The sequence below is a fragment of the Chinchilla lanigera genome, unplaced genomic scaffold (genome assembly GCF_000276665.1).
Source record: "Chinchilla lanigera isolate Chin_1 unplaced genomic scaffold, ChiLan1.0 scaffold00058, whole genome shotgun sequence".
NCBI lineage: Eukaryota > Metazoa > Chordata > Mammalia > Rodentia > Chinchillidae > Chinchilla > Chinchilla lanigera.
This window is the reverse complement of record NW_004955459.1, coordinates 3,047,656-3,069,564: the sequence shown is the minus strand read 5'-3', so window position 1 is coordinate 3,069,564 and position 21,909 is coordinate 3,047,656. Positions and strand designations below refer to the sequence as shown.

Below are 21,909 nucleotides of genomic sequence, written 5' to 3'. Positions count from 1 at the left end.
GGCCCCAAAAAACCTCCACCAAAAGACTCTTAGAACTAATAAATTCAGCAATGTAGCAATATACAAAATCAGCACAAAACAATCAACAGTGGTTTTTTTGTGTGTGCTTCTTTGAATAGGGTCTTGTATGTATGTAGTCCAGGCTAGCCTTGAACTCACGATGTAGTCTAGACTAGTCTCAAACTCAATGTGATCCTTCTGCCTCAGCCTCTGAGTACTGAGTTACAGGTGTGCACCACCACACCCAGCTATCAATAGTATTCTTGTACACCAACAAACCCACTGAAAAACAACAAATTAGGAAAACAATACCATTGACAATAGCATCAAAAAAAAAAAAATCCTAATACTTAGGAATTAATCTAGCAAGGAAGTGAAAGAGTTCTGTAAGGAAAACTACAGTACTCTGAAAAAGGAGATGAAAGAGAACATCAGAAAATGCAAAGATGTCTTCGGTTCCTCGATAGCAGCATACTCTCAAAACAGCCACACTTCCAAAATTGATATATAGATTTAATATGCCTAAATCAAAGTAGCAACAGCATTCTTCACAGAACTGGAGAAAACAATCCTAAAATTCATATGGAACCAGCATAGCAAAAGCAACCATGAACAATAAGAGCAAAGCAGGAGGGGTCACAATCCCAGATTTTAAGTTACATTACAAAATGATAAAAACCGGCATTGTACTGGCAAAAAAATCGACATGTGGCTCAATGAAATAGTATACAGGGTGCAGAAGAAACTCCACACACACTCAACCATCTGATCTTTGACAAAGGGGCCAAAAACATACCTTGGAAGGAAGGTAGCCTTTTAATAAATGGTGTTAGGAAAACTGGCTATGCATATGCAGAAGATTGAATCTAGAGCCATATCTCTCACCATGTACTAAACTAGAATAAAAACAGATCCAAGAACTAAATGTTAAAACAGAAATAATCTTCTGGAAGACAAAAATATGTAAAATTCTTGAAAGTATAAAAAAAAAAAAAAGCCAAGATAGAGGACAGTGAAATACATCTTTTGCAAATGAGAAGGGACCAAGAGCTGGAGAGAGGGAAGGATAACAGGACATAAAAACAATTAAGATATGTTACATACATGTACCAATTTCCCAGGGTGGATGTAATCATTATGTACATAGAAGTGTACTAACAAAACTACAATTTTGAAAGAAAAAATTTCAAATTAAGAACCTAATTTTACACCGTAAGGAACTAGAAAAAGAACACGTTAAAGGGAAAGCAAGCAGAAGGAAATAGTGAAGATCAGAGCAGAGATAGAGTAGAAAAAAGAAAAAACAGAAAACCAAGAGTTAGTTCTTCAAAAAATCAACAAAATCTACAAACCTTTAGGGTAAGCAAGAGAGAACTAAAATCAGAAAAAAAAGGGGACATTATGACCAACTTTATAGAAATAAAAGAGCACAGAGTACTATAAACAACTATATATCATCAAATTGAATAATAGATGAACAAAGTCCCAAGCACAACCTATCAACTCTGAATCATTTAGAAGTATAAATCTGAACAGATCTTTAACTAGTAGGGAGATGGTATCAGTTACCAAAAACCTCCCAAAGAAGAAAAGTCCAGGTCCAGATAGCTTTGCTGGTGAAATCAAACAATTAAAGGAGGAGCCGGGCGCGGTGGTGCACACAGTAATCCCAGCACTCGGGAGGCTGAGGAAGGAGGATTGTTGCGAATTCGAGGCCAGCCTGGGCTACAAAGTGAGCTCAAGGTCAGCCTGAACTGCATAGCGAGACCCTGTCTCAAAAAGACAAAAAAAAAAAAGAAGGAACACCAAATCTCTTCAAGTTATTCTAAGAAATTTGAGCGAGCTCTTCCAAACTGACCAAAACTGGACAAGAAAATTACAGTCCAATATTCTTGTGAACATTTTCCAAAATTTCTCAACAAAATACTAGCAAATGAAATTCAACAGTACATAAGAAGGATTGTATACCATGGTCAAGGATTTATTTCCAGAATGCAAAGATGATTCAACATAACAAAAATCAATGTACTATATACTACATTAACAGAAAGAAGGAAAAAATCCATGATCATCTGGATCCAGAAAAAAATTTAACAAGCCCAAATTTCTCATCAAAACATTCAAGAAACTAGGAATAGGAGAAAAATTAGCACAATAAAAGGCATAGATGAAAAGCCCATAGCTAGTACCATACTCAGTGATGAAAGACTGAAAATTTGTTCTCTAACATCAGAAATAAGACAAGGTTGTCCATTTTGACCATGTATATTCAGCATCGTACTGGAAATCTCAGCCAAATCAACTAGGAAAAAAAATAAATAAAACTATCCAAATTATGTGCAGATGCAATGATATTAAATGAAGAGATCCTAAAGATTCCACAAAACGAAGAAAAACAAAACTGTTAGAGTAAATTCAGCAAAACTGCAGGATGTGAAATCACAAAAATCAATTGCATTGTCACATGCAAAGAATGAACAACTCTAAATTAAGAAAATAATTTACAATAGCATAAAAAATAAAGACTTTTTGGAGTAAATAAACTTAACTATGGAGGCAAAAGACTTGTATACCGAAAATGTTGCTGAAATAAAAAATAGTATCAATAAATAGAAAGATACTGTTTATGAACAGAAGACTTCATATTGTTAGGATGTTGCTACTACCCAAAACAATGTATACATTCAATGCAATCCTCACCAAAACCCCGTTTATTGCAGAAACAGAAAAATCTATCTTAAAGTTCATATGAAATCTGAAGGAACCTCAAACACCCAAAGAAATCTTAAGAAAACATGGCAGAGGACTCACATTTCCTGAATGCAAAGCTACAGGAAGCAAAACAGGGCTGTCATGGGGAGAAAGAGAAACTGAATACAAAAATAAATCCTCATATATGTGATGAAATGATTTTGGGACCGTGTCAAGAGTACTTACTGAGAAAAGGGCTGTTTTTAACAAATGGTGTTGAGAAAATTTTATGACCATACAGAATGAAATTGGAGGATTATCTCAAAATGAATCAAATACCTAAATATAAGAGCTAAGGCTACAAATTCTTAAATGAAAACAGGGCAAAAGCTTTATAACACTGGATTTGGAAATGATTTTCAGATATGACATCAAAAGCACAATGTGAAACAGATAAAACTACATGAAAATTATAATTATTATGTATCGAAGGACACTGCAACAAATTGAAAGGCAACCTACAGAGTAGGAAAAATGACTTGCAAATATATCTAAAACATTAATGCCGGAATTTAGAAAGAAGCTGCTAGCGTAACAAAATCACAAAGATGGAAAGTAGGATGATGGTGGCCACCAACCGGAGGAAAACAGACTCATTTAAGGTAAGTCATAATTTGAAAGATGAGATTTCTAGAGACGGATGGTGGTGATGGCTGCATAATAGTGCGAATGCGCTCAGCTACCCTAACCACATTTAAAAACGGCTCAGATGGTAAACTTGGTTATGCATCTTTTTATACAAACAAAAATATTTTACAGGTCAGAGTCTGCCATGCCATATAGGGCCAGGGCCAGAAAGTGCAGAAGGTGACGGTGCAGCCCATCAGCCTCATCTGCAGATACTTGTAGAACAGATCCCTGATTCAGGTTTGGCTCTATGAGCAAGTGAATGTGCAGAGAAGGCTGTACTACTAGGTTTTTCTTTGGTACCAGGAATCAAACCCAGGACCTCAGGAAGGAGCCTGTGCCACTGAGCTATATCCCTGGCCCTGTATAACTGGTTTTGATGCATATATGAACCCTGTATTAGATGAAGAAATTCATTCTAAAACAGAGACAAAACTTGGTCAGATCATGCTGAAAGGAGATATTACTCTGCTACAAAGTGTGTCCAACTAAAAATGATCACTGAATTAATATGGCAGTGAAGTAAGGCAATGGCAATTACGATAACATGTAAAAAAGGCATTAAGTGGTTTGGCCTGGGAGTATTTGTAAAACGTTTGCTCAGATTGCTTTGACTACTCTTATGTTTTTACTAGAGGCCAATAAATGTAGTTATTTTTATTTAAAATTTTTTTACAAAAAATAGAATGAAAAAATGACTTGCCCAGCATGGTAGGGCACCTTGTAATCCCAGTACTCAGAGGTTGAGGCAGGATTGCAAGCCTGAGGCTAGCCTGGGCTCAGTTCAAAGCAAGCCTGGAATCCATAGCAAGACCCTGTCTCCAAAAAAGAAAACAACAAAAAACTTGGTGTGGAGGCCCCGGCCTCCTGAGGGCAGAGGCAGGATTGCTGAGTTAGAAGCCACTTAGTGAGTTAAAGGCCAGCCTTAAACTACATAGTGAGTCTGTCTCAACACCTCCCCGCTCAAAAGTGACTCTGCATTATCCTATCCAAGTGATTACCACTAATTCTTGGACAAACTAACATCCATATTGAGAGAAATGGATTTGCAACCCAACAATGCTTAAGATGACATAAATGTGGCAAATGGTAAATATTAGAAGTGAAATATGCGAGTTAATCTTACTATTCTCAAAACTACTATAAACTGGAAATATCTCCAAATTATTTTTCAGAAGTTATTCTGGTAGGCCAACCTTCAGATTCCCCCAAGTAAGTCATGTACAGTACTCAGGATCACTTAGGCAGGAACTAACAATTTCGCCTTTCAATCCCAGAATAAGAGAATCTGAATTTCCCAGGTTTTGTCTCCACCTAGTGGTTACCACTGCTTTACTGCCTTTGCCTACCTTATATCTCATTTCTGGTTGAGTTTATTGAACGTTTAAATCCAGACAGGTTAAGAAATTCTCTGAGTAAAAGTATTTTAGTGCATTAACTTGTTATTTCAAAAGTCTTCATAGCTAGTAATAGTCTGTGTTTCTGAAAATCAAAGACCAAATTTGAATCAGAATTCGATTTCTATAATTAAAATGGTCTACTAAGTTTTCTTGGGCTTATTCCTCTTGACCTATTAGAGCTCTCGTAAATTTTGTAAAGACTAATAATTTAAAATATTGCAAAGGGGCTGGGGATTTAGCTCAGCGGCAAAAGCGCCTGCCTGGCAAGCGCAAAGTCGTGAGTTCGGTTCCCGGTACCGGAGAAAAACCAAAAAAAAAAAAAAAAAATTGCAAAAATAAAGCAGTAAGAAACACAACTTCAAGCTGGAATTTCTCCTTCTGCTGTAACTGCCCAACTGCCATAAGCAACTGGTGTAGTAATTTTCAATTACATTCATATTTTTCTTTGGGGGGACAGGTCTTGCTATGTGGTACTGGCTGGCCTTGAACTATGTAGCCCAGGCTGACCTCCAACTTGTGTGATTCTTCTGCCTCAGCCTCCTGAGTGCTGGGATTATAGGAGTGTGCCACCACACCTGGCCACATCCATATTTCTTCTAAGACAATATTTCTTTTTTGGAAGGCAGGATCTCACTGTAGTCCAAACCTCAAATTCTCAATCCTCCTGCCTGCCTCAGCCTCCTGAGTGCTGGGATTACTGGTGTGTACCACCATCTCCCACTAAGGCAGTATTTCTTGACATACTCCTGGACAGAAACTTAAACTTATTAAAATAAATTTTTCTCTAACAAGAGAAACACTAAGAAATAAAAGTTTTGTTGGTGTTGTATTCCAACCCTAACTGGGATACTGCAATTCAGCTCTGACACTAAACGTGGAAAGTTAATGTTCGGCTGCACTAATTGTTCAGAAGACTGTGCCCAATTCAGATGTTGGCCCCAAGGGAGGTCTCCATTCCATCAACAGCTCTGTCTGGTTACAAATCTGGGGTTCCTGTGAACCTCTTCAAGAATTTGCTAAAATTAGTCACAGAATTCAGATCGCACACATACGGTCTGGAAGGCAGTACATATCATCTGTGATCAGAGCTTTTAACTGAGGTTGCACTACACAGGCTAAAAAAAAAAAAAGAAAAAAAAAAAAAGTCCCATGAATGGATCTCAGTCTCTCACTTGGCTTAGTCAAAGATCCTTCCAGGGACCATTTTCCAATCTAGTTACCTAGATGCCAGGGTTGCTGTCATTAGCATAACAAAGACACTTCTATCATTTAGGAAACCCAAGGGAGCCAGGGTTTTGAGACAAAAAACAAACACATTCCTCATTATATCCATCAGTATGTCAAGGTTTTTTTTTTCATTCACCGAGGACCAATCTCTGGCTCCAGCGAGAACGCATCCTCGAAGACAATGAAGAGACAGCTCCCCAAACCAGAATGAAATTTTATTGTGTAAAGCGTATAGCGGTATGACTAGTACTCTTCCGTACAAAGTACACCACAGTTTTAAATACAACTAAGAGAAATATGAATCCTATGACAACATGTGGTACAAGCCGAACCATTTACAGACACACTAAAAATTTGTTAAATATCTTCTTTCTCCAAAGAGTCCACTGTGCATTTCTTAGAGCAGAGATGGGGACACATCCCAGGCAAGGTCACAATGGCATTTTATTGCCCTCGATGCTGATTTTCACTGCGTGTGCAGATCTGCTTTTTTTCCTGATATCTGTGAACTTTCTCATCTGCTTATCCAGTCGACTGATACCTTTCTTGGAAGTTGCCTGAAACTAAGAGTGGGGGAGAAATTAAAGAGCAAATTATTAAAATACGTAAATCTAGTTTTGTCTTTCATCTTCTACCTGAAGGTTAGCAGTCAGACAGCCCCTGGCTCTAGAACAACCAGAATATGCTGTGGTGACCCACGGAACAGAGCAAGTACACACAGCAGTGCTAGAAGCACCTACTCAACTCCCAAGGAAGACTAGTTTTGCTGTTACCTACGCCTTATTCTTATCTTTGCTGCAGTTCGTGGAAATCTAGAGAGAAGAGGAAATACTTGACTACAAATTCTTGCAGGTCCATCACTGGCATTACATCTGACTTTTTCCCTGTCAAAGAGTACTGTGGGGCTGGCCACCTGACACTTTCACTGTGGCATAAAAAAGAATGACCTCGCACAGCAAAGCAAAGTCACCTAAGGAATAAAGCCTTAAGCCCAATAAGCAGGGCAGAGGGTTAGAGAAGCGAACTGCTAGGTGCTGGTGCTCTAGAGTTTCAGACTTCGGGTGGGACCCTAGCTCTGCCTCGGCAGCTTCTGTAATGGTGGTCTGCACGCCTTCCAGGATTCTTCACATTTCCCCTTTGTATCTAAAGGTTTAGCTGGTATTTTTTTCTTTCTTATATTTTGAAGACTGCATGTCTTAGAAAGATGTGGTCTCCCAGAAATTGGTACTGTTTAGGAACACTGGATGTTCTGCCACTGAAGTCAAGGATCAGTGTGAACTCTTCTCACTGTGGCACTAACAACATTTAAGAATGGTGAGTAATTAGAGATGGGTTTTTGTATTTTTTACCAGGTGTTCACTATGTAATGTCCTCTGAAGCTCAATTCAAAAGAATGCTGCCAGGCATGGTGGTGCACGCCTGTAATCCCAGCACTCGGGAGGCTGAGGCAGGAGGATCCTTGTGAGTTTGAGACTAGCCTGGGCTATAAAGTGAGCTCAAGGCCAGCCTGAACTGCATAGCGAGACCGTGTCTCAAAAAAAAAAAAAAAAACAGGACAAAAAAACAAGGAAACAAAAGAATGCTAAGTAAAGCTGGGCTAGGAGACATTCTGGGATGAGTGTTGGGGTGGTGATGCTCTTCCAAGCTCAGGAGCCTTCCAAGCCTTACCCACCTCTAGACTCAATCTCATCACAACGTGATGTCAGGGCAACACCAGGCAAGGAACTCTATATTGCTCTTCAGCAACAGCTGTTCTGACTGTCGATCCTAGCTTCCCAAGAACATACTAATTCCAAGTATTACTTTACACTTGGCACGAAGTATTTTGAATTAGCATAAAAATTCACTGTCAGATGAGAAAGAGCTGTACCACCATCACACTATTCCTCAGATTTCCCAGCTCTCTTGAATATCTGACTTCTTTTTGGGCAACATGCTGTAATTCTATAACTTGGAACCAACTACATCAGAAACCTCAACCGCTAAGATCTCTGACCACCACCTAGCTCCCAGGAGCTCCACACACTAAGCTGGCCTCCTCTCGGCCCACCCTGGACCCTTCCGCCAAACCTGAGCCCTGAAAGATCTGTTCAGCCCTGGCATCATGGACACACTGAGGCCACTGTCAGTCTATTTCTGCTGACGCTCAGTTTCCCCAAGCCTGAAAACACGCAAATCCTTAGTACTAACACACCAAATTCTACTCTCCCTTCCTAATTCATCAAGCCTATACCACACTTCTTTAGGACACCAAAAGGATATATCAGAAAAAAACAAAAGGAACAAAAAGGATTAGCAAGGTGAGGTTAAAGTTTATACAAAAGCATGCATTGTTTCTGCCATTTACTGTTAATTTTAAAAAGCACTCCACAAACTAGGCAACACACAAGATAATGTAGTACATGTTACTGTGTTATTTAATAAAGAGTAAAAAATCAGAAACCACAGAGCAATGAATAAACGAAGTATTACATATTCATGTAAAAGTTACATGGATTATTATATAGCCATTAAAAATACTGCACAAGGTGGCTTAAAAGGTGAAATGACTGGCCAGGCAGGGTGGTGCACACCTGTAATCCCAGCACTTGGGAGGCTGAGGCAGGAGGACTGCACCAAGCTCAAACCAGCCTGGGCTACATAGTGATTTCCAGGTCAGCCTGAATTAAAGTAAGACCCTGTCTCAAAAAACAAAAATGGGGGCTGGGGATTTAGCTCAGCGGCAAAAGTGCCTGCCTGGCAAGCGTAAGGTCGTGAGTTCGGTTCCCGGTACCGGAGAAAAACCAGAAAAAAAAACAAAAAAAACAAAACAAAACAAAAAAAACAACCAAAAATGGAACAAACAAAATACCGACAGATGCATGACCAAAATTATAGTAGTACAATTTCAGTTATATAAAGATCAATAGAAAGAAGGGCAGCAAATCTATCAAACTGGTTTTGAATGTTGAGACCATGGATAATTTCTCTTTTTACCATCCCAAATTTTTCTACATGTATAAAAAGTAAGTTTAAGGCATAACTGGAAATACATTCAAAATATTAAATCATTAACAGTGGTGACTTAGTGAAAGAGCAGAGCTTTGGGAATGGAGGTTAATTCACAGTTCCATATTTAAAACTAAAAAATCTGAGACAAAGGGTGTCACTGCAAGCCATTTAGTCACTCCAGTTTTCTTCACGGACAGTGTGATCTCTAGCGATACTCACTAGTATCCCTACAAATGTAAGCATTGGGAGAACATACAAGAAGCCTTCCTGAAGAAGAAAACAGCATCAAGAAGTTTAAGGACACTGAGAAGGGAACATGGCATCATCAGCCCCAGATTCTTTTCCTCCTCCTCCTCTTTTTTTTGAGGCAGGGTCTCATTATGTAGTTCAGACTGTCCTTGAACTCATTATGTAGCACACAGGCTGGCCTTGAACTCACTGTGATCCTCCTGCCTCCGCCTCCTGAGTGTTGGCATTACAGGCGTGTGCCACCACGCCCACCTTCTTCTCAGCAGTGCTGGGGATTGAATCCAGGGCCTTGAGCATGCTAGGGAAGTGCTCTACCACTGAGCCGACCCCTAGATCAAAGTACGACTTGATAGAGCTCCAAAGAGCACACTACAGCCTCTATTAAAACCATCATGGCTGTGGTGTGCCACGGCAGGGAGTGTCTCGGAAGCTTTCTTCTCTCCTCTAGCTCCAGCGGGGGCTCAGGTCCCTCTAACCACACTTCTCCCCACAGGGAGGGAGACCACAGCCAACAGCAGCAGTGGACAAGGATATAGCCCCTCCGGCAATAGAAGGAATGCTTCCAAAGAAGACTGGCCTTTCAGCTTTGATTACATTTTCTTGGTCATACTATACTGTATTTCCCTGAAAATTAAACCTAACCAGAAAATAAACCCTAACATGATTTCCCCCCAAAATAAGCCCCAGATAAGATTGTCAGCTAGACTGATGTGCTTAATATATCCACTGTAACACACGATGACGTGCTAAACTAAATAATTTATATGCAATTGACTATAAATAAATAATACTATTGAGGTTAATACTGAAATAATATAAATTACTGTTTGTAAATTTCCAAGCGGGCACCTTTCGATGAGAGGTAAATGCCTACCTAAACAGATCAACTTAAGACTCTGCTGGATGACCAATCAGAGCACAGACACAACGCGTGAATGACGTGTGCACCTGGTAACGAATGAGCACGGTTGCGGCTAGTGCGGATCTTCCTAATGTAGTACGTCATGCACTGTAACAGTGCACTGTGAGGGGCTGCAAGGACAGCTCTAGGGCTGGATGTGAGAGCCTGGGGCTGATGGTTCATAGGAAATAGAGACCCAAGAAATTCAGGCCAGAATTTGGAGAGTTATGACAATGTTCCAGAAGATGCCGTGACTGTACATGAATGTCAATTTTTGTACATGAATAAATGTAGGCTGTTATATATGAAAAAATAAAGACATCCCCTAAAAGTAAGCCCTATGGCATGTTTTGGAGCAAAAATTAATATACGACCTGGTCTTATTTTTGGAGAAATACAGTGGTTTCCAATTCTCAGAAAAGTATTGGGCAAGAAAATTACAGAGACGCTAAAAAAGAGGTACAAGAGAGAAAAGAGAAGACGTTAAAAAAACAAAGTACTATGGAGGAAGGCCTGTGGACAGGAAGCAGGCCCCTCTACCCTTATTCATTTTCACTAAGTAACAATGCAGGCTGTCGCAATAGCTGCTTGGCAGCACAGCAAGCAGGATGGCGCCTGTGGAAGCAACTGCTGAAGCAGAGGCCAGAGAAGCACAAACAGCAGCAACGTGCACACACTCTGCACAACGCAGCAAAGTTGCCGCTATTACTTTCAGAGCACTGAGGGCCAATGAGCCTGGCTGATAATCTAGTCTTTCTTCACTCTTGTAACCATATACTGAATAAGCTTTATATAATGAGTTCTCAAATGCATGTTGCTGAGCCACTGACAACAGGAAACTAAGCCACTTCCCTTCTACCAAGAAGCCACCAGCCAGTATATACCCTGTACTGCACACCACTACTACGATTCTGGGTCCTAACAAAAGTCTTTTCCACAAGAAATAGGTACTAGACAAGAAGAGCACAATGCCTACCAGTGGAGTCTCTAAGGTACTGACAAAGGAATAGCCTTTCATGTCAACTTCTAAATATTTGAGAGGCCATGCCTGTCTCAAAGTGCCTGGCAGGGTCATTACTTTGGAAATTAAAAGCAGAGAGGACTTTCTGGTTAGGAAAGCACACGCACACCACTTCCACCCTGCTGACAGCACAAACCCATGCTTCCTTGGGGATACCTCTCAGATACGCTCTGGGAGGCCAGGCCTACAAGGGCATCCTGTTGCCTTCAATGCTGAACTTGACGGCACGGTGCGCTCTGCTGAGCCGTTTCTGTTCTGCAAATCGCCTCTTATGCTTTTCCAATCGGCTTAGGCCCTTTTTAAGAATACCCGGCTAGAAAGAATGGTTCAATTGGAGAATAAGAAAGATTACCAAGAAACAGCACTAAAGAAGTATTTACAACGCTGACAGAGAAAATTTCTTTTTTTTTTTTTAAACTTTTTTTTTTGGTACGGGAAATTGAACTCAGGACTTTATGTTTGCCTGGCAGGTGCTGTGCCACTGAGCTATATCCCCAGCTCCTGACAGAGAAAATTTCTAACCTAATGATTTCAAGCCAGAACTGCTTAGAGGGGCTGGGGATTTAGCTCAGCGGCACAGCGCCTGCCTGGCAAGCGCAAGGTCATGAGTTTGATTCCCGGTACCGGAAAAAAAACAAAAAACAAACAAACAAAAAAAACAGAACTGCTGAGACAGCTGGAAGAGAAAGGGAGAGGGGAATCTGCAGAAGCAAGAAAACTGGTACTTACATTGTTCTTAACAAAAGTTACGGTACCACAACACTCTAGGCTTCAAATTCCCTTGAAATAAAGGGATTCAAGGGAGAAACTTCCTGTTTCTTAATACTGGTTTAATTCTGAACATAGCTTATCAGCAATGAACTTTAATCTTGGGTAATACTTTTTTCCTATCTCTGACTTGCAACTTGGCTAGATAAAAGGTCAATGAACAGTTCTCTATCAATCAGGTAAACCTTAAGAACTATAAGGATTCTTAAACATAAAGAAAAAAAATCAAATGGCAATCTATATCTGAGATCCACCTTGCTCCTCCTCTGCTAGCTTACCCTGGATGACTCCATTTCCACGTTCCACTTGGGCCTCACAACATAGTCCTTGTTTGAAGGCATGGGGACCCTTGCTCGGGCACAGAATCCAGGATCTCCAGGCCTAAGAGCCCTGAAAAAAGGAAGAGGAAAAGCACTGATTACGCAGTCAGCCACTGTGGAGCCCAGAAGCCACCTCACCCTTCTGTTCTCAGTCTACCCCATCCAGTTGCAATGCTTCAAAAGTCTCTGCCCTCCAGGGCACCACCCCACGCTCCTGCCCTTAGAAACTGTGTTTTCAGCTCACTGCTGTCCTGTGCGAATCCCACAAGGCCAACTTCCTCTGCGTTCACACAAATCCTTTCTGCGTTCTTCAGGTCTGAATGGCATCATGCCCTCTCCTTCCAAGACTGCTCCTCCACAGGACTCTGAATCTAAGTTCACTAGTCTTGTGGAGTTACTCAGGCATTCACTTGTGACTTGAAAATCATGGAGTCAAAATGAGCTCCAAGAGCTCTGACCCCCACAGTTCTCAAAGTTATGCATACGCAAATCACACAGTAATTGCCATGTTTCTTTTTGTAGGAATCACTGCAGTAACTACAGAGTTACACGTAGTTACAAGAAGTTATACTAAAGGTATTATCTCAGCCCTACAGTATCACAACCAGGACACTGATATAATCCTGACTGATCTCTTTCTATTTAGCTCACAAATCTGAGAAGATCAAGGTGAGCCTAAAAGGCGATCATCCTCAAAAGTGAAGCCCCTCTGTGGCTGGCGGGGCACTCTACCTTTGGGTAACTCCCTCTAGTGGTGAATGGAAAATGGCATAAATCTGTCCCTTCCTTAATTTTAATGAATGGTGATGCCACTGTCTCAGTACGTGGGTTAAAATTTTAGTTGGGGCCTTCAATTCCAGCCAAATTATCCCCGACTAAGTCACCAGCTCTGGAAGCTTTGCTTCTGCAACATTCTCTCAACCTCCTGTCCCTCTGTTCATGTCCCTGTTCAACAGTTTCTCGGCATCCAATTCCACGGGGTGAGCTCCTTCTACATGATGCTATCAGCATGAGCATTCCAAACCAAACCTAATGGCTTTCCATCTAGGCTCAACAATGTTTTATGGAATCACAGCCAGAAAAGCCCTCACCTTGATTTTAGTCCTTCACTAGGCCACATATGTATTCCCAATTTTGTTTCACAGCACTTGCTCCTGGCACCCCACTGGAGCCCGATCACTTCTATTTGCCACTTGGAAGCAGGCCTTGCACTGACTCCACGGCCCAACCCATTACCCTCTCTACACTCCTACCTTCTCAGCATGGACAATTTGCTTTTGCATTCTCAAAACTTAACAAGGAGTCTAACACTTTGAAGCAGCAACAAAATCTTTACAGAATGAACTGTTAATTTTCTAAAGCACTACTTTTCTTAAAGTAGCAAACAGAAATCTTCTTTATACTCTAAGAAGAAAAATTAATACAAAATCCTTACTTTTCCTCTCCTGTTAGCACCTTTTCCAGATCTCTTCGGGGTGTCTGACCACCAGTGCTAGGAAAAGAGTAAACAGTGAGATACTGGGAACCTTAAGCCCTTTAATAAGAATAAACCAAGTATCAAACTTAGACCATAATTAGCTCCTTTATACTGGAGCAGGGAAATTAACTCTTAATCATTTGAAGGTACTGTTCATTCACCTAATACACTTTATGCTGTATGAGCAACTCTGCACGTGTAACTAATGACCCTGTCCTCATTATGTTCCCCCAAACAGAAAAGGAACTTCTCTTTCTCCAGGATTTTAGAAACAGACTAGGAATGTGATTTTCTGCAAGTAGTTGCAACAACACATTCCCCAGAACTAGGAAAAGTCTTGAAAGGCCACATTTCACCAAAGTTACCCAGAAAGGTCTTGGTATCATGGTGGGGAAGACCACACCATACACTATTATATTTAACTAAGAGGGCATTATGAACTGCTTTCTTCTCAGATGTAATGTACAGGGCAAAGACAAAATCCTATCAGTCTGCAGATAATCCCAAGATCTTATGATCTCACTTTCCCAAGCGCAGGCAAGGACAGTTACTCGATTTACTCATACCTGTCCCTCATACCTGCTCAGTCTTCGTCTTTGAGGCATTTGTTCTAGATCTCTCTGCTCCCTTTCTTCTCTTGTCATTCCTTTGTAGTTTGAGGTGAGACCAAATATAGGCCGAGACCACTCATCTGTAACAAGAAAAAAACCCCAACTACTTAGCCCACCAAAAAGTATTTTCTCCTACCGGGCTTTTAAATAATCATATCCTTGTACAGCAATGGCAAACCTTTTACAGCTTCCGATGATACAAACAACCTGCTGTGGCACATGTGCTGCAGGTTCACCACCACTGCTCTAGACCCTTAACATATTTTTTTTTTTGGTACCAGGAACCAAACTCAGGACCTTGCACTTGCCAGGCAGGTGCTGTGCCACTGACCTATATACTCCCAGCCCAACATATTCTTTTCTTAATGACACTATTATTTCAGGACCATCCACAGGATAAACACAACATAGTATCAGTATTGTAAAAAAACTCTGGACAATGCCAGGCATGGTGGCGCACACCTGTAATCACAGCACTCAGGAGGTTGAGGCAGGAGGATTGTTGCAAGTTCAAGACCAGCCTGGGCTACATAGTGAGCGCGCGCCCAGCCTGAACCGCATAGCGAGACCCTGTCTCAAAGAGACAAAAAAAATCCTGATGACCCAGGAAAATAGTGCAAAAAGACCCATCAGTAATCACCAGAAATTTAAAGAAAGAAACATATAACCTGCTTTGACATTCGTAAACAAACTGGGCTAGCCATTTTATAAAAACATAATTTTCTTTTAAAAAAAATTTATAAAAGGTAGCTTAATTTCTAGGTTTACTCTGCAGAAAACAGGACATATTTAAATTCTTCTACTTTTTTACCCTAACCAAAAATACCCTGTCTATTACTTGTCAAAATGGTCTAAATCTTTAAAAATTACATTTTTAAGCAGGCATGGTGGTGGTGGCTCACCTGCAATCCCAGCACTCAGGAGGCTGAGGCAGGATTACTCTGAGTTTTGAGGGCAGCCTGGACTAAAACTGAGTTCAAGGCCAGATTCCACTACAAAGCAAGACCCTGTCTCAAAAAAGCAAAAGAATAAAAAAATTAAAAATAAATACAAATTACATTTTCATAGTATGGTGTAGAGATTGTATTTCCTTAATCCCAATATAGGTGCTCAGGTGACCATGAAAAAAAGTACAACATGTACATTGTTCACTCACTAAATGCCCAGAGGTGCCAAATAATGTTTCTGTCTAAAACATAATGTAGCTTACTACTGCATTAATACACTACATAAACCAGAAAGCACCTTTACAGACACAAAACAGGCATCACACTAAGAAAGATGCAGGGATTCTCGTCTACTTTATCTTCTAAAATTGGTCCACTGACTCTGTCCCAGGATTCAGAATCAGAATTGTAACTCATGCACACCACAGAGAATATTCTGTTTCTCTCACTCTGGGGGAACTGAAAACCACTGTTTAAAAGCAATCAAAAGTTTATCATTCAATAGGCAGTAAACTGCAAATGTAAGCTGCAGACCGAAGATGGCGCTATGTCCATGGTTTATAAAATATATTTGTATTTCTCTAACAATCTTGATAATCTTAAAAATTTAACAGGATAATTAACTGTTTCCAAATACAGATGCAGTTACTTAAATTTCTTTCTAATGTGAAGCATGAGAAGAGTTAAGGATAATGAAAACAAAATATAGACTTCATGCTTAAAACTGAAGGATTTCAATGTTTTTTGTTTTTTGGTTTTTTTTTTTTGGTTTTTCTCCGGTACCGGGAACCCAACTCATGACCTTGCGCTTGCCAGGCAGGCACTTTTGCCACTGAGCTAAATCTCCAGCCCCAAACTGAAGGATTTCAGACACAACATGGTACTTGAATAATAAAATATTTTAGTTAGGCTCTGGATTTCTCTGGTATTATTAAATAAGAATATGGGGAAGGTTTTGCATTATGCAAGTAATAACTGCAGTGGTAGTAACTACAGTAGGGATAACATTTCTTGAGTACTTACTATGTGCAAGGTGTTGTGCTTTATAAACTTCCTCTCTTTATAATAACCCAAAGAAAGCACATGTTAATTTTACAAAGGAGGCTAAGCACAAAGTTTAAATCCCTAGTAAGGATACACAGCAAGGAGATGGTGGATCTATGATGGGAACCAGGTATGGCTAACTCTGGAGTCTGAATTCTAGCCCCTACATGTTTGTGATCCATGACTAGAAAACATATGCTACAAATTCCCTGTGATGAATGTGATCCTTATGTATGACAAATGTGTACTACTACAAAAAAAAGAAAATATATGACTTTACTTGCTGTATTTAATACTGGATAGCACAGTAAGTATGCTGAGAAGCATTTTAAGTGTAAGAAAAAAAAACCAGTACTTTTAAGAAGCTACTAAAATGTTTCTATTCTACTTGACTCATTTTAAATATTATTAAAAAATACACTTAGCTTTTTATATATGTCTCTCTTTATATAGATATAAAAACAACAAACAAAAAGCAAAATTTACATACTGATTAATTTCCCTGCCATGTCCTTGTTGGACCTTGACTCCTTGGGGTGTTTATAGAGATACATCACTGCTCGTCCAATCCCACTATGCTTCAGGGTCTCCTGGCTCACACTAGGTAGCTGGGGAACACAAACACATACACACAATTAATCACTCAGAAGCTGGGAGCTTTGCTAATCTGTGCTAGAGGACCTTTAAGGCCTGGTTCATTCACATCAGAACAAATTTTAAAAGCCCATTTCTAAGATCTACAGGTACTAAACACATAGATCCTTTGTGCTCACATGCGAAGTTGAGAATTTAGTATTATCACTAAGTTGAAGTAAAACCAACCAACGTGAGAAAGTGTAAACCAAGCATACTTACCAGCAGCAGTTTAATACAGGAGTTGGCACAGGCCTCAGAAGTCAACACAACTAAGACTGAAAACAAGCACAGCCACCTGCCTGCTATCTGACCTTAGACAAAGCATTTAACTTCTGAGTCTTCATTTCCTCATCTGTAAAATGGAGACAATTCGCCTACCTTACAGGTTTACTGTGAGGAAGAGGTGAGCCAAATCACACACAAAGCACCTGCACAGTGCTTGGCAAGTAAGAGGTTCTTCCTTGGTAAGTTCAAATAGCTGGCCCAAGGCATCAAAGCCATGCAAGGAAGCCTAGCTCAATTCCTGTACAAGTTCACGTGACTCTGACAACTGTGTTCTTTCTAGTTCAAGTGCCTCTCCAGAGAATGTCTATTACTGGACTACTCTTCATGGAGATACCATTGCTACTTCAAAATCTTTTTCCTTTAGCACTACAGTTATAGGAAGTTAGGGTTCTTCCCTTTTATGTTCATTTTATTATTAGGTAGTTCCTTTTTCTAACTCCTTTCTGGAAGGCTTTGGCAGAAAGAATTTATACACAGTAAAATACAGAGGTCATGAAATTACAAACCACATTAGATAATTAAGGAAGCACAATTAGATTATCTGCTGCTAACCTCTTGCAGAATCTTCAACAGCTCCTCCCGAATCTTAAGCGCTGGCAAACTCCTATCTGGTAGAGGTGAGAGCCATTCTTTGATGGCGGACATCACACCACTGTCAATAAATGTTTCTTTAAGGTCTTGCCTGCAATAGTAACAATAAAAAAGTCAAATCTATGAACCTTAGTTCCACTACATCTCCCTCAGACTTTTCTTACATGTTTAGTGATGTTTCAAAATAGTGCTTTATAAAAATTACACATACATTCAATATTACTGGGCCTCTATTGTAGTCTCAAAGGCAGAATGAAATTTAGATCTTATTCTCTAGACTTGACCAGCAAAGATGATTTGTTAAAAATAAAACCAGAATAAAGTCAAACCACACAAGACAGAGTAATGGTGATATGAACAGTACATTGCTCACTTTATCAGAATAGTATTTCCTGGAATAGTTTGAGGAAGCAGAGAACCAAGAACTGTGCTATTCTTTGCAGGATACCAAGAATATAGCTTTCCTGGTAAAAAAAAATGATCTCCCCAAAATGCTGATAATTAAATTCCACTTTAGGCAACAGAATCAATTATATTACCAGAAAACCTGGCCACACAGCTCTGCCTATTGCGAAGAGGCAGCAGTTGTTTAGTCACAGTGGTCCTAAGTCAGGGTTGAGGCACATTAATGAACTAATGCATACAGGCCATCAAATACAGGCTGTGACTTTATTCAAAGAAGCAGCAAAATTGCTGATGAACATAAAAAAAAAAAAATGAAAAAAATTTCCTAGTAAGGATCTAATAATAAGCAGGGCATCATTATTACAGAAAGATCAATGATCATGATATACAGGGACATACAAGTTTTGAACAATATGTGCTTCAAGTTGCCCCCCAAGATTTGATTTTTTTTTTTTTTTTTTTTGGTTTTTTTCCGGTACCGGGAATTGAACTCACAACCTTGTGCTTGCCAGGCAAGCACTGTGCTGCTGAGCTAAATCCCCAGCCTCCTTGATTTATTTTTAATCAACATTGAAAACACAGGAACAATTTTACCAGATTGTCTATAAAGAGTAAAATGAGTAATTTTCAAGTTTTTCTTTCATTAACTATCAGTTTTCTATTCTGTTTCTATCAGGCATCAAAGGAAAAACGTTTTCAAGGAAACAAAATACTTACTTTTTAAGATGCATAACCACAGTAGGCAATAAAGTTAATTTTTTCAGAGCTGGCTTTTTTTGATTGTTCAACTGTCTGTCTTCCTATTCAGAAAAAAAAAGGATTTAAAGAAACAGCAGTAATTGTTACTAATGAATTATAACCACTATAATTCTAAACCTTAAAGCAGCAGCTTCTCAAAGAAACTGCAACCTTTTTTTGCAGGGTGTAGTGGCACATGCCTGTAATCCTAGCACTCTGGAGGCAGAGCCATGAGGATGGCAAGATCAAAGCCTGCCTGGGCAACTAAATAAGACCTTATCTCAAAACAAGTAAAAAAAACTATGACCACCAGCACCACCCCCACCACCAACAGGGGTAGGGATATAGATCAATGTGAAGGCTCTGGGTACAATCTTTGGTACTGAAAAAAAATGTAACTTTTCCTATAGGAGAAGATAATTAAGTATTAATATGGTTCTGCATCTATCCAGCTCATTAAATGACTTGGTCATTAAGTGAGGAATCATATGCAGTACATATATTCCAATATTCAGAACACAGAAATGGTCAAAGGAAACCCCAACTTGATGACTTGGCTTTTACTCGCACAACTCTTACATGCACTACTGTAATGTGCAACAGAACATAAAACTGCAGTACTGTACTATGCAGTGCAATCAGCAAAAATTATAGTGCTGTATAAACAAGGTACACTATACCCCCTCAAAAAAGAGAGGTCCTAAGTCTGAACAGCACACCTTGACTGTAAGTCTGAACAGTCATTAAATAGGTAACTAGCTTGTTAAATGAGGAATACCTGTATAATATATATTTTTTTGTATCTGTTATCTCTCTTGAGTCAGTCAAACCATAAAATTATTACAATTATCTTCAACAATTCTAAATAGAGACAAATTTTAATTTAAAATACTGGTAGAATTATCAAGTTTTATTATAGCTGGTTTTAGTCTGTCTTCAAGAATAATCTTCCATATATGATTCGTATGCTGTATTACCAAATAAGTGACTACCCAAGTAGTCACTTGGGTTATTTTTATTTTTCAGTTTTGAAAAATACCCAATTCCACAAATACATAGTGTACCTGTTCCATACATCTGAACAAATAAACACATAGGGTAGTCTTACTTTAGCTAGATCTTGATCTACTTTTCCCTCTGCCTGTATTTCAAACAAATCCTAGACACTGATCATTGAATCCATTAATATTTCATCAAGTATGTCTATAAGAACTGATAATAGTTATTGTTAGTGAATTATACCTACTCTAATGGGTTTTTAAATAACACTTGGACAATTTTTAAAATTTGCACAGATTTTTAAAATGCAATGAAGCCGGGTGTGAAGGTGCATGCCTGTAATGCCAGCACTCGGGAGGCTGAGGTAGGAGGATCATTGTGAGTTCAAGAAAAGCCTGGGCTACAAAGTGAGCTCAAGGCCAGCCTGAATTGCATAGCAAGACCCTGCCTCAAAAAAGACACACACACACACACACACACACACACACGCACACGCACACACGCACACAAGCAATGAAGTAAATGCAATCTCTTGACCGGAGGCAAGAGAATGATACAACTTTATTTTTAAAATTTATTTCAGATGATTTTGCCAAGTTTATCATCCCTTTCTGTCCCACACTCTTGGAGTCTCCTTTACTCCACCTACAGAAGAAAAGCCCTTTTCTGCCCGCTGAGATGCTTGCAGATCTCACAGATGGGGCTTTCCCCTACTGCAATAGTCCTTCTTTTGAACAGTCATGTCCTGTGTCAGTATGCAACTCCCCTTCCATTTGAACCCCAACCACATGTGTGTCTGAATCCTTTCCAATGAGTTTGGAAAAGTGAGGAAGCATATAAGAAGCACTGCACTGAGGGACTGATAGTGGATATGAGACTCTGCTTCCTAAACATTTAAAAATTCAGGCTAATCATGTCCAGCCTGGGAAGAATGGAAGAACCAGGGACCCCACCATACACTGCAGTTTCTCCTCACGTAAACACACGTTTAGTAGGGAGTTTCCCCGTGACTTTCTTGTAGCCTGCATAGCTGAGGGAGAGAGGAGTTATGGAGGTAGCCAAAAAGCACACAGGACAGGACAGGACAGGACAGGGGCGTGCTGCCCACTGCCTAGCCCACACTGCATGGGATGGAGGGGAGTGAGAGCGCAGGTCAGTGGTGGACTTGGGCTGCAGACCCTGGGAGGCTGCGTCCCTCACAGTCAGTTCCTGATGTTTCTAACCAACCCTTCCCTCAGCCTTGGGATGCCAGCCCCTCTGTGCACCAGTTCGCCATTTCTAGCTTCCAGGTTCATGTCTAACACATGCGACCTGTGGCCAGTGATAAGAGGCCTGGCCACCCGGGGCTGCTCTCAGCAGCACACAGGTTACCAGTATGGTGGCACCAGAATGAAGACCGTGGGCTATAGAGCATCGCCTCCTTCCTAATGACACAACTTTATAACACTTTTTATAAACGAGATATCAAACTTGATGGAGAAGTAGTTAAACCCAAGAAAAAGCCATGTCCCCATAAAAACAGCAAAGCCATTCATCTAAAAAACTTTATTTCACTTAATACTTTGTCTTTTCTTTTCCTAAAAGTGACTAAAACATTTATTTCCATGTTTAAAATTTAGAATGTTAAAACATATAAAAAATTATAATACTGGAATCTAATAAGGTACTTGTTTGAAATGTCCTCTTTGAAAATGCTCACGGGACACATCCAGTCTAGAATCTCTCTTTTCAGACCTAAAGGGTCCCCTTTGGTTTCACAGGCTTTTCGGTGAGCTAAAGCTTTATCAGCTATAAAGGAGTCTAACACTACTGAGATACTTTAGTTCAATAAATTAATTAGCATTTATTACTTTAACATTCCTGCTGTTTTAACCTGTTTTCTTTGTTAGGGACTGGAGAGGGGATAGAAAGGGAGAGGAGG

The 21,909-nt window shown here is 39.9% G+C and overlaps 1 protein-coding gene across 5 annotated transcripts in view; it reads right to left on the bottom strand.

Moving 5' to 3' along the window:
- Positions 1-6,201: 6,201 nt before the first annotated feature.
- Positions 6,202-21,909, bottom strand: part of Iws1 (IWS1 homolog (S. cerevisiae)) — a 42,044-nt gene continuing 26,336 nt past the window's right edge. For 3 of the 5 annotated variants that reach the window (XM_005397606.1, XM_005397607.1, XM_013521080.1), the window contains exons 8-14: positions 18,969-19,051; positions 17,808-17,937; positions 16,825-16,942; positions 14,312-14,423; positions 13,691-13,747; positions 12,214-12,325; positions 6,202-6,568 (exon numbers count right to left, since the gene is read on the bottom strand). In XM_005397606.1, the coding sequence (XP_005397663.1) occupies positions 6,437-6,568; positions 12,214-12,325; positions 13,691-13,747; positions 14,312-14,423; positions 16,825-16,942; positions 17,808-17,937; positions 18,969-19,051 (744 nt within the window). In that variant the 3' untranslated portion in view covers positions 6,202-6,436. Of the gene's footprint in view, positions 6,569-11,323; positions 11,481-12,213; positions 12,326-13,690; positions 13,748-14,311; positions 14,424-16,824; positions 16,943-17,807; positions 17,938-18,968; positions 19,052-21,909 lie in introns of those variants that run through there. The other 2 variants (XM_005397608.1, XR_263010.1) reach the window with 2 other exon arrangements.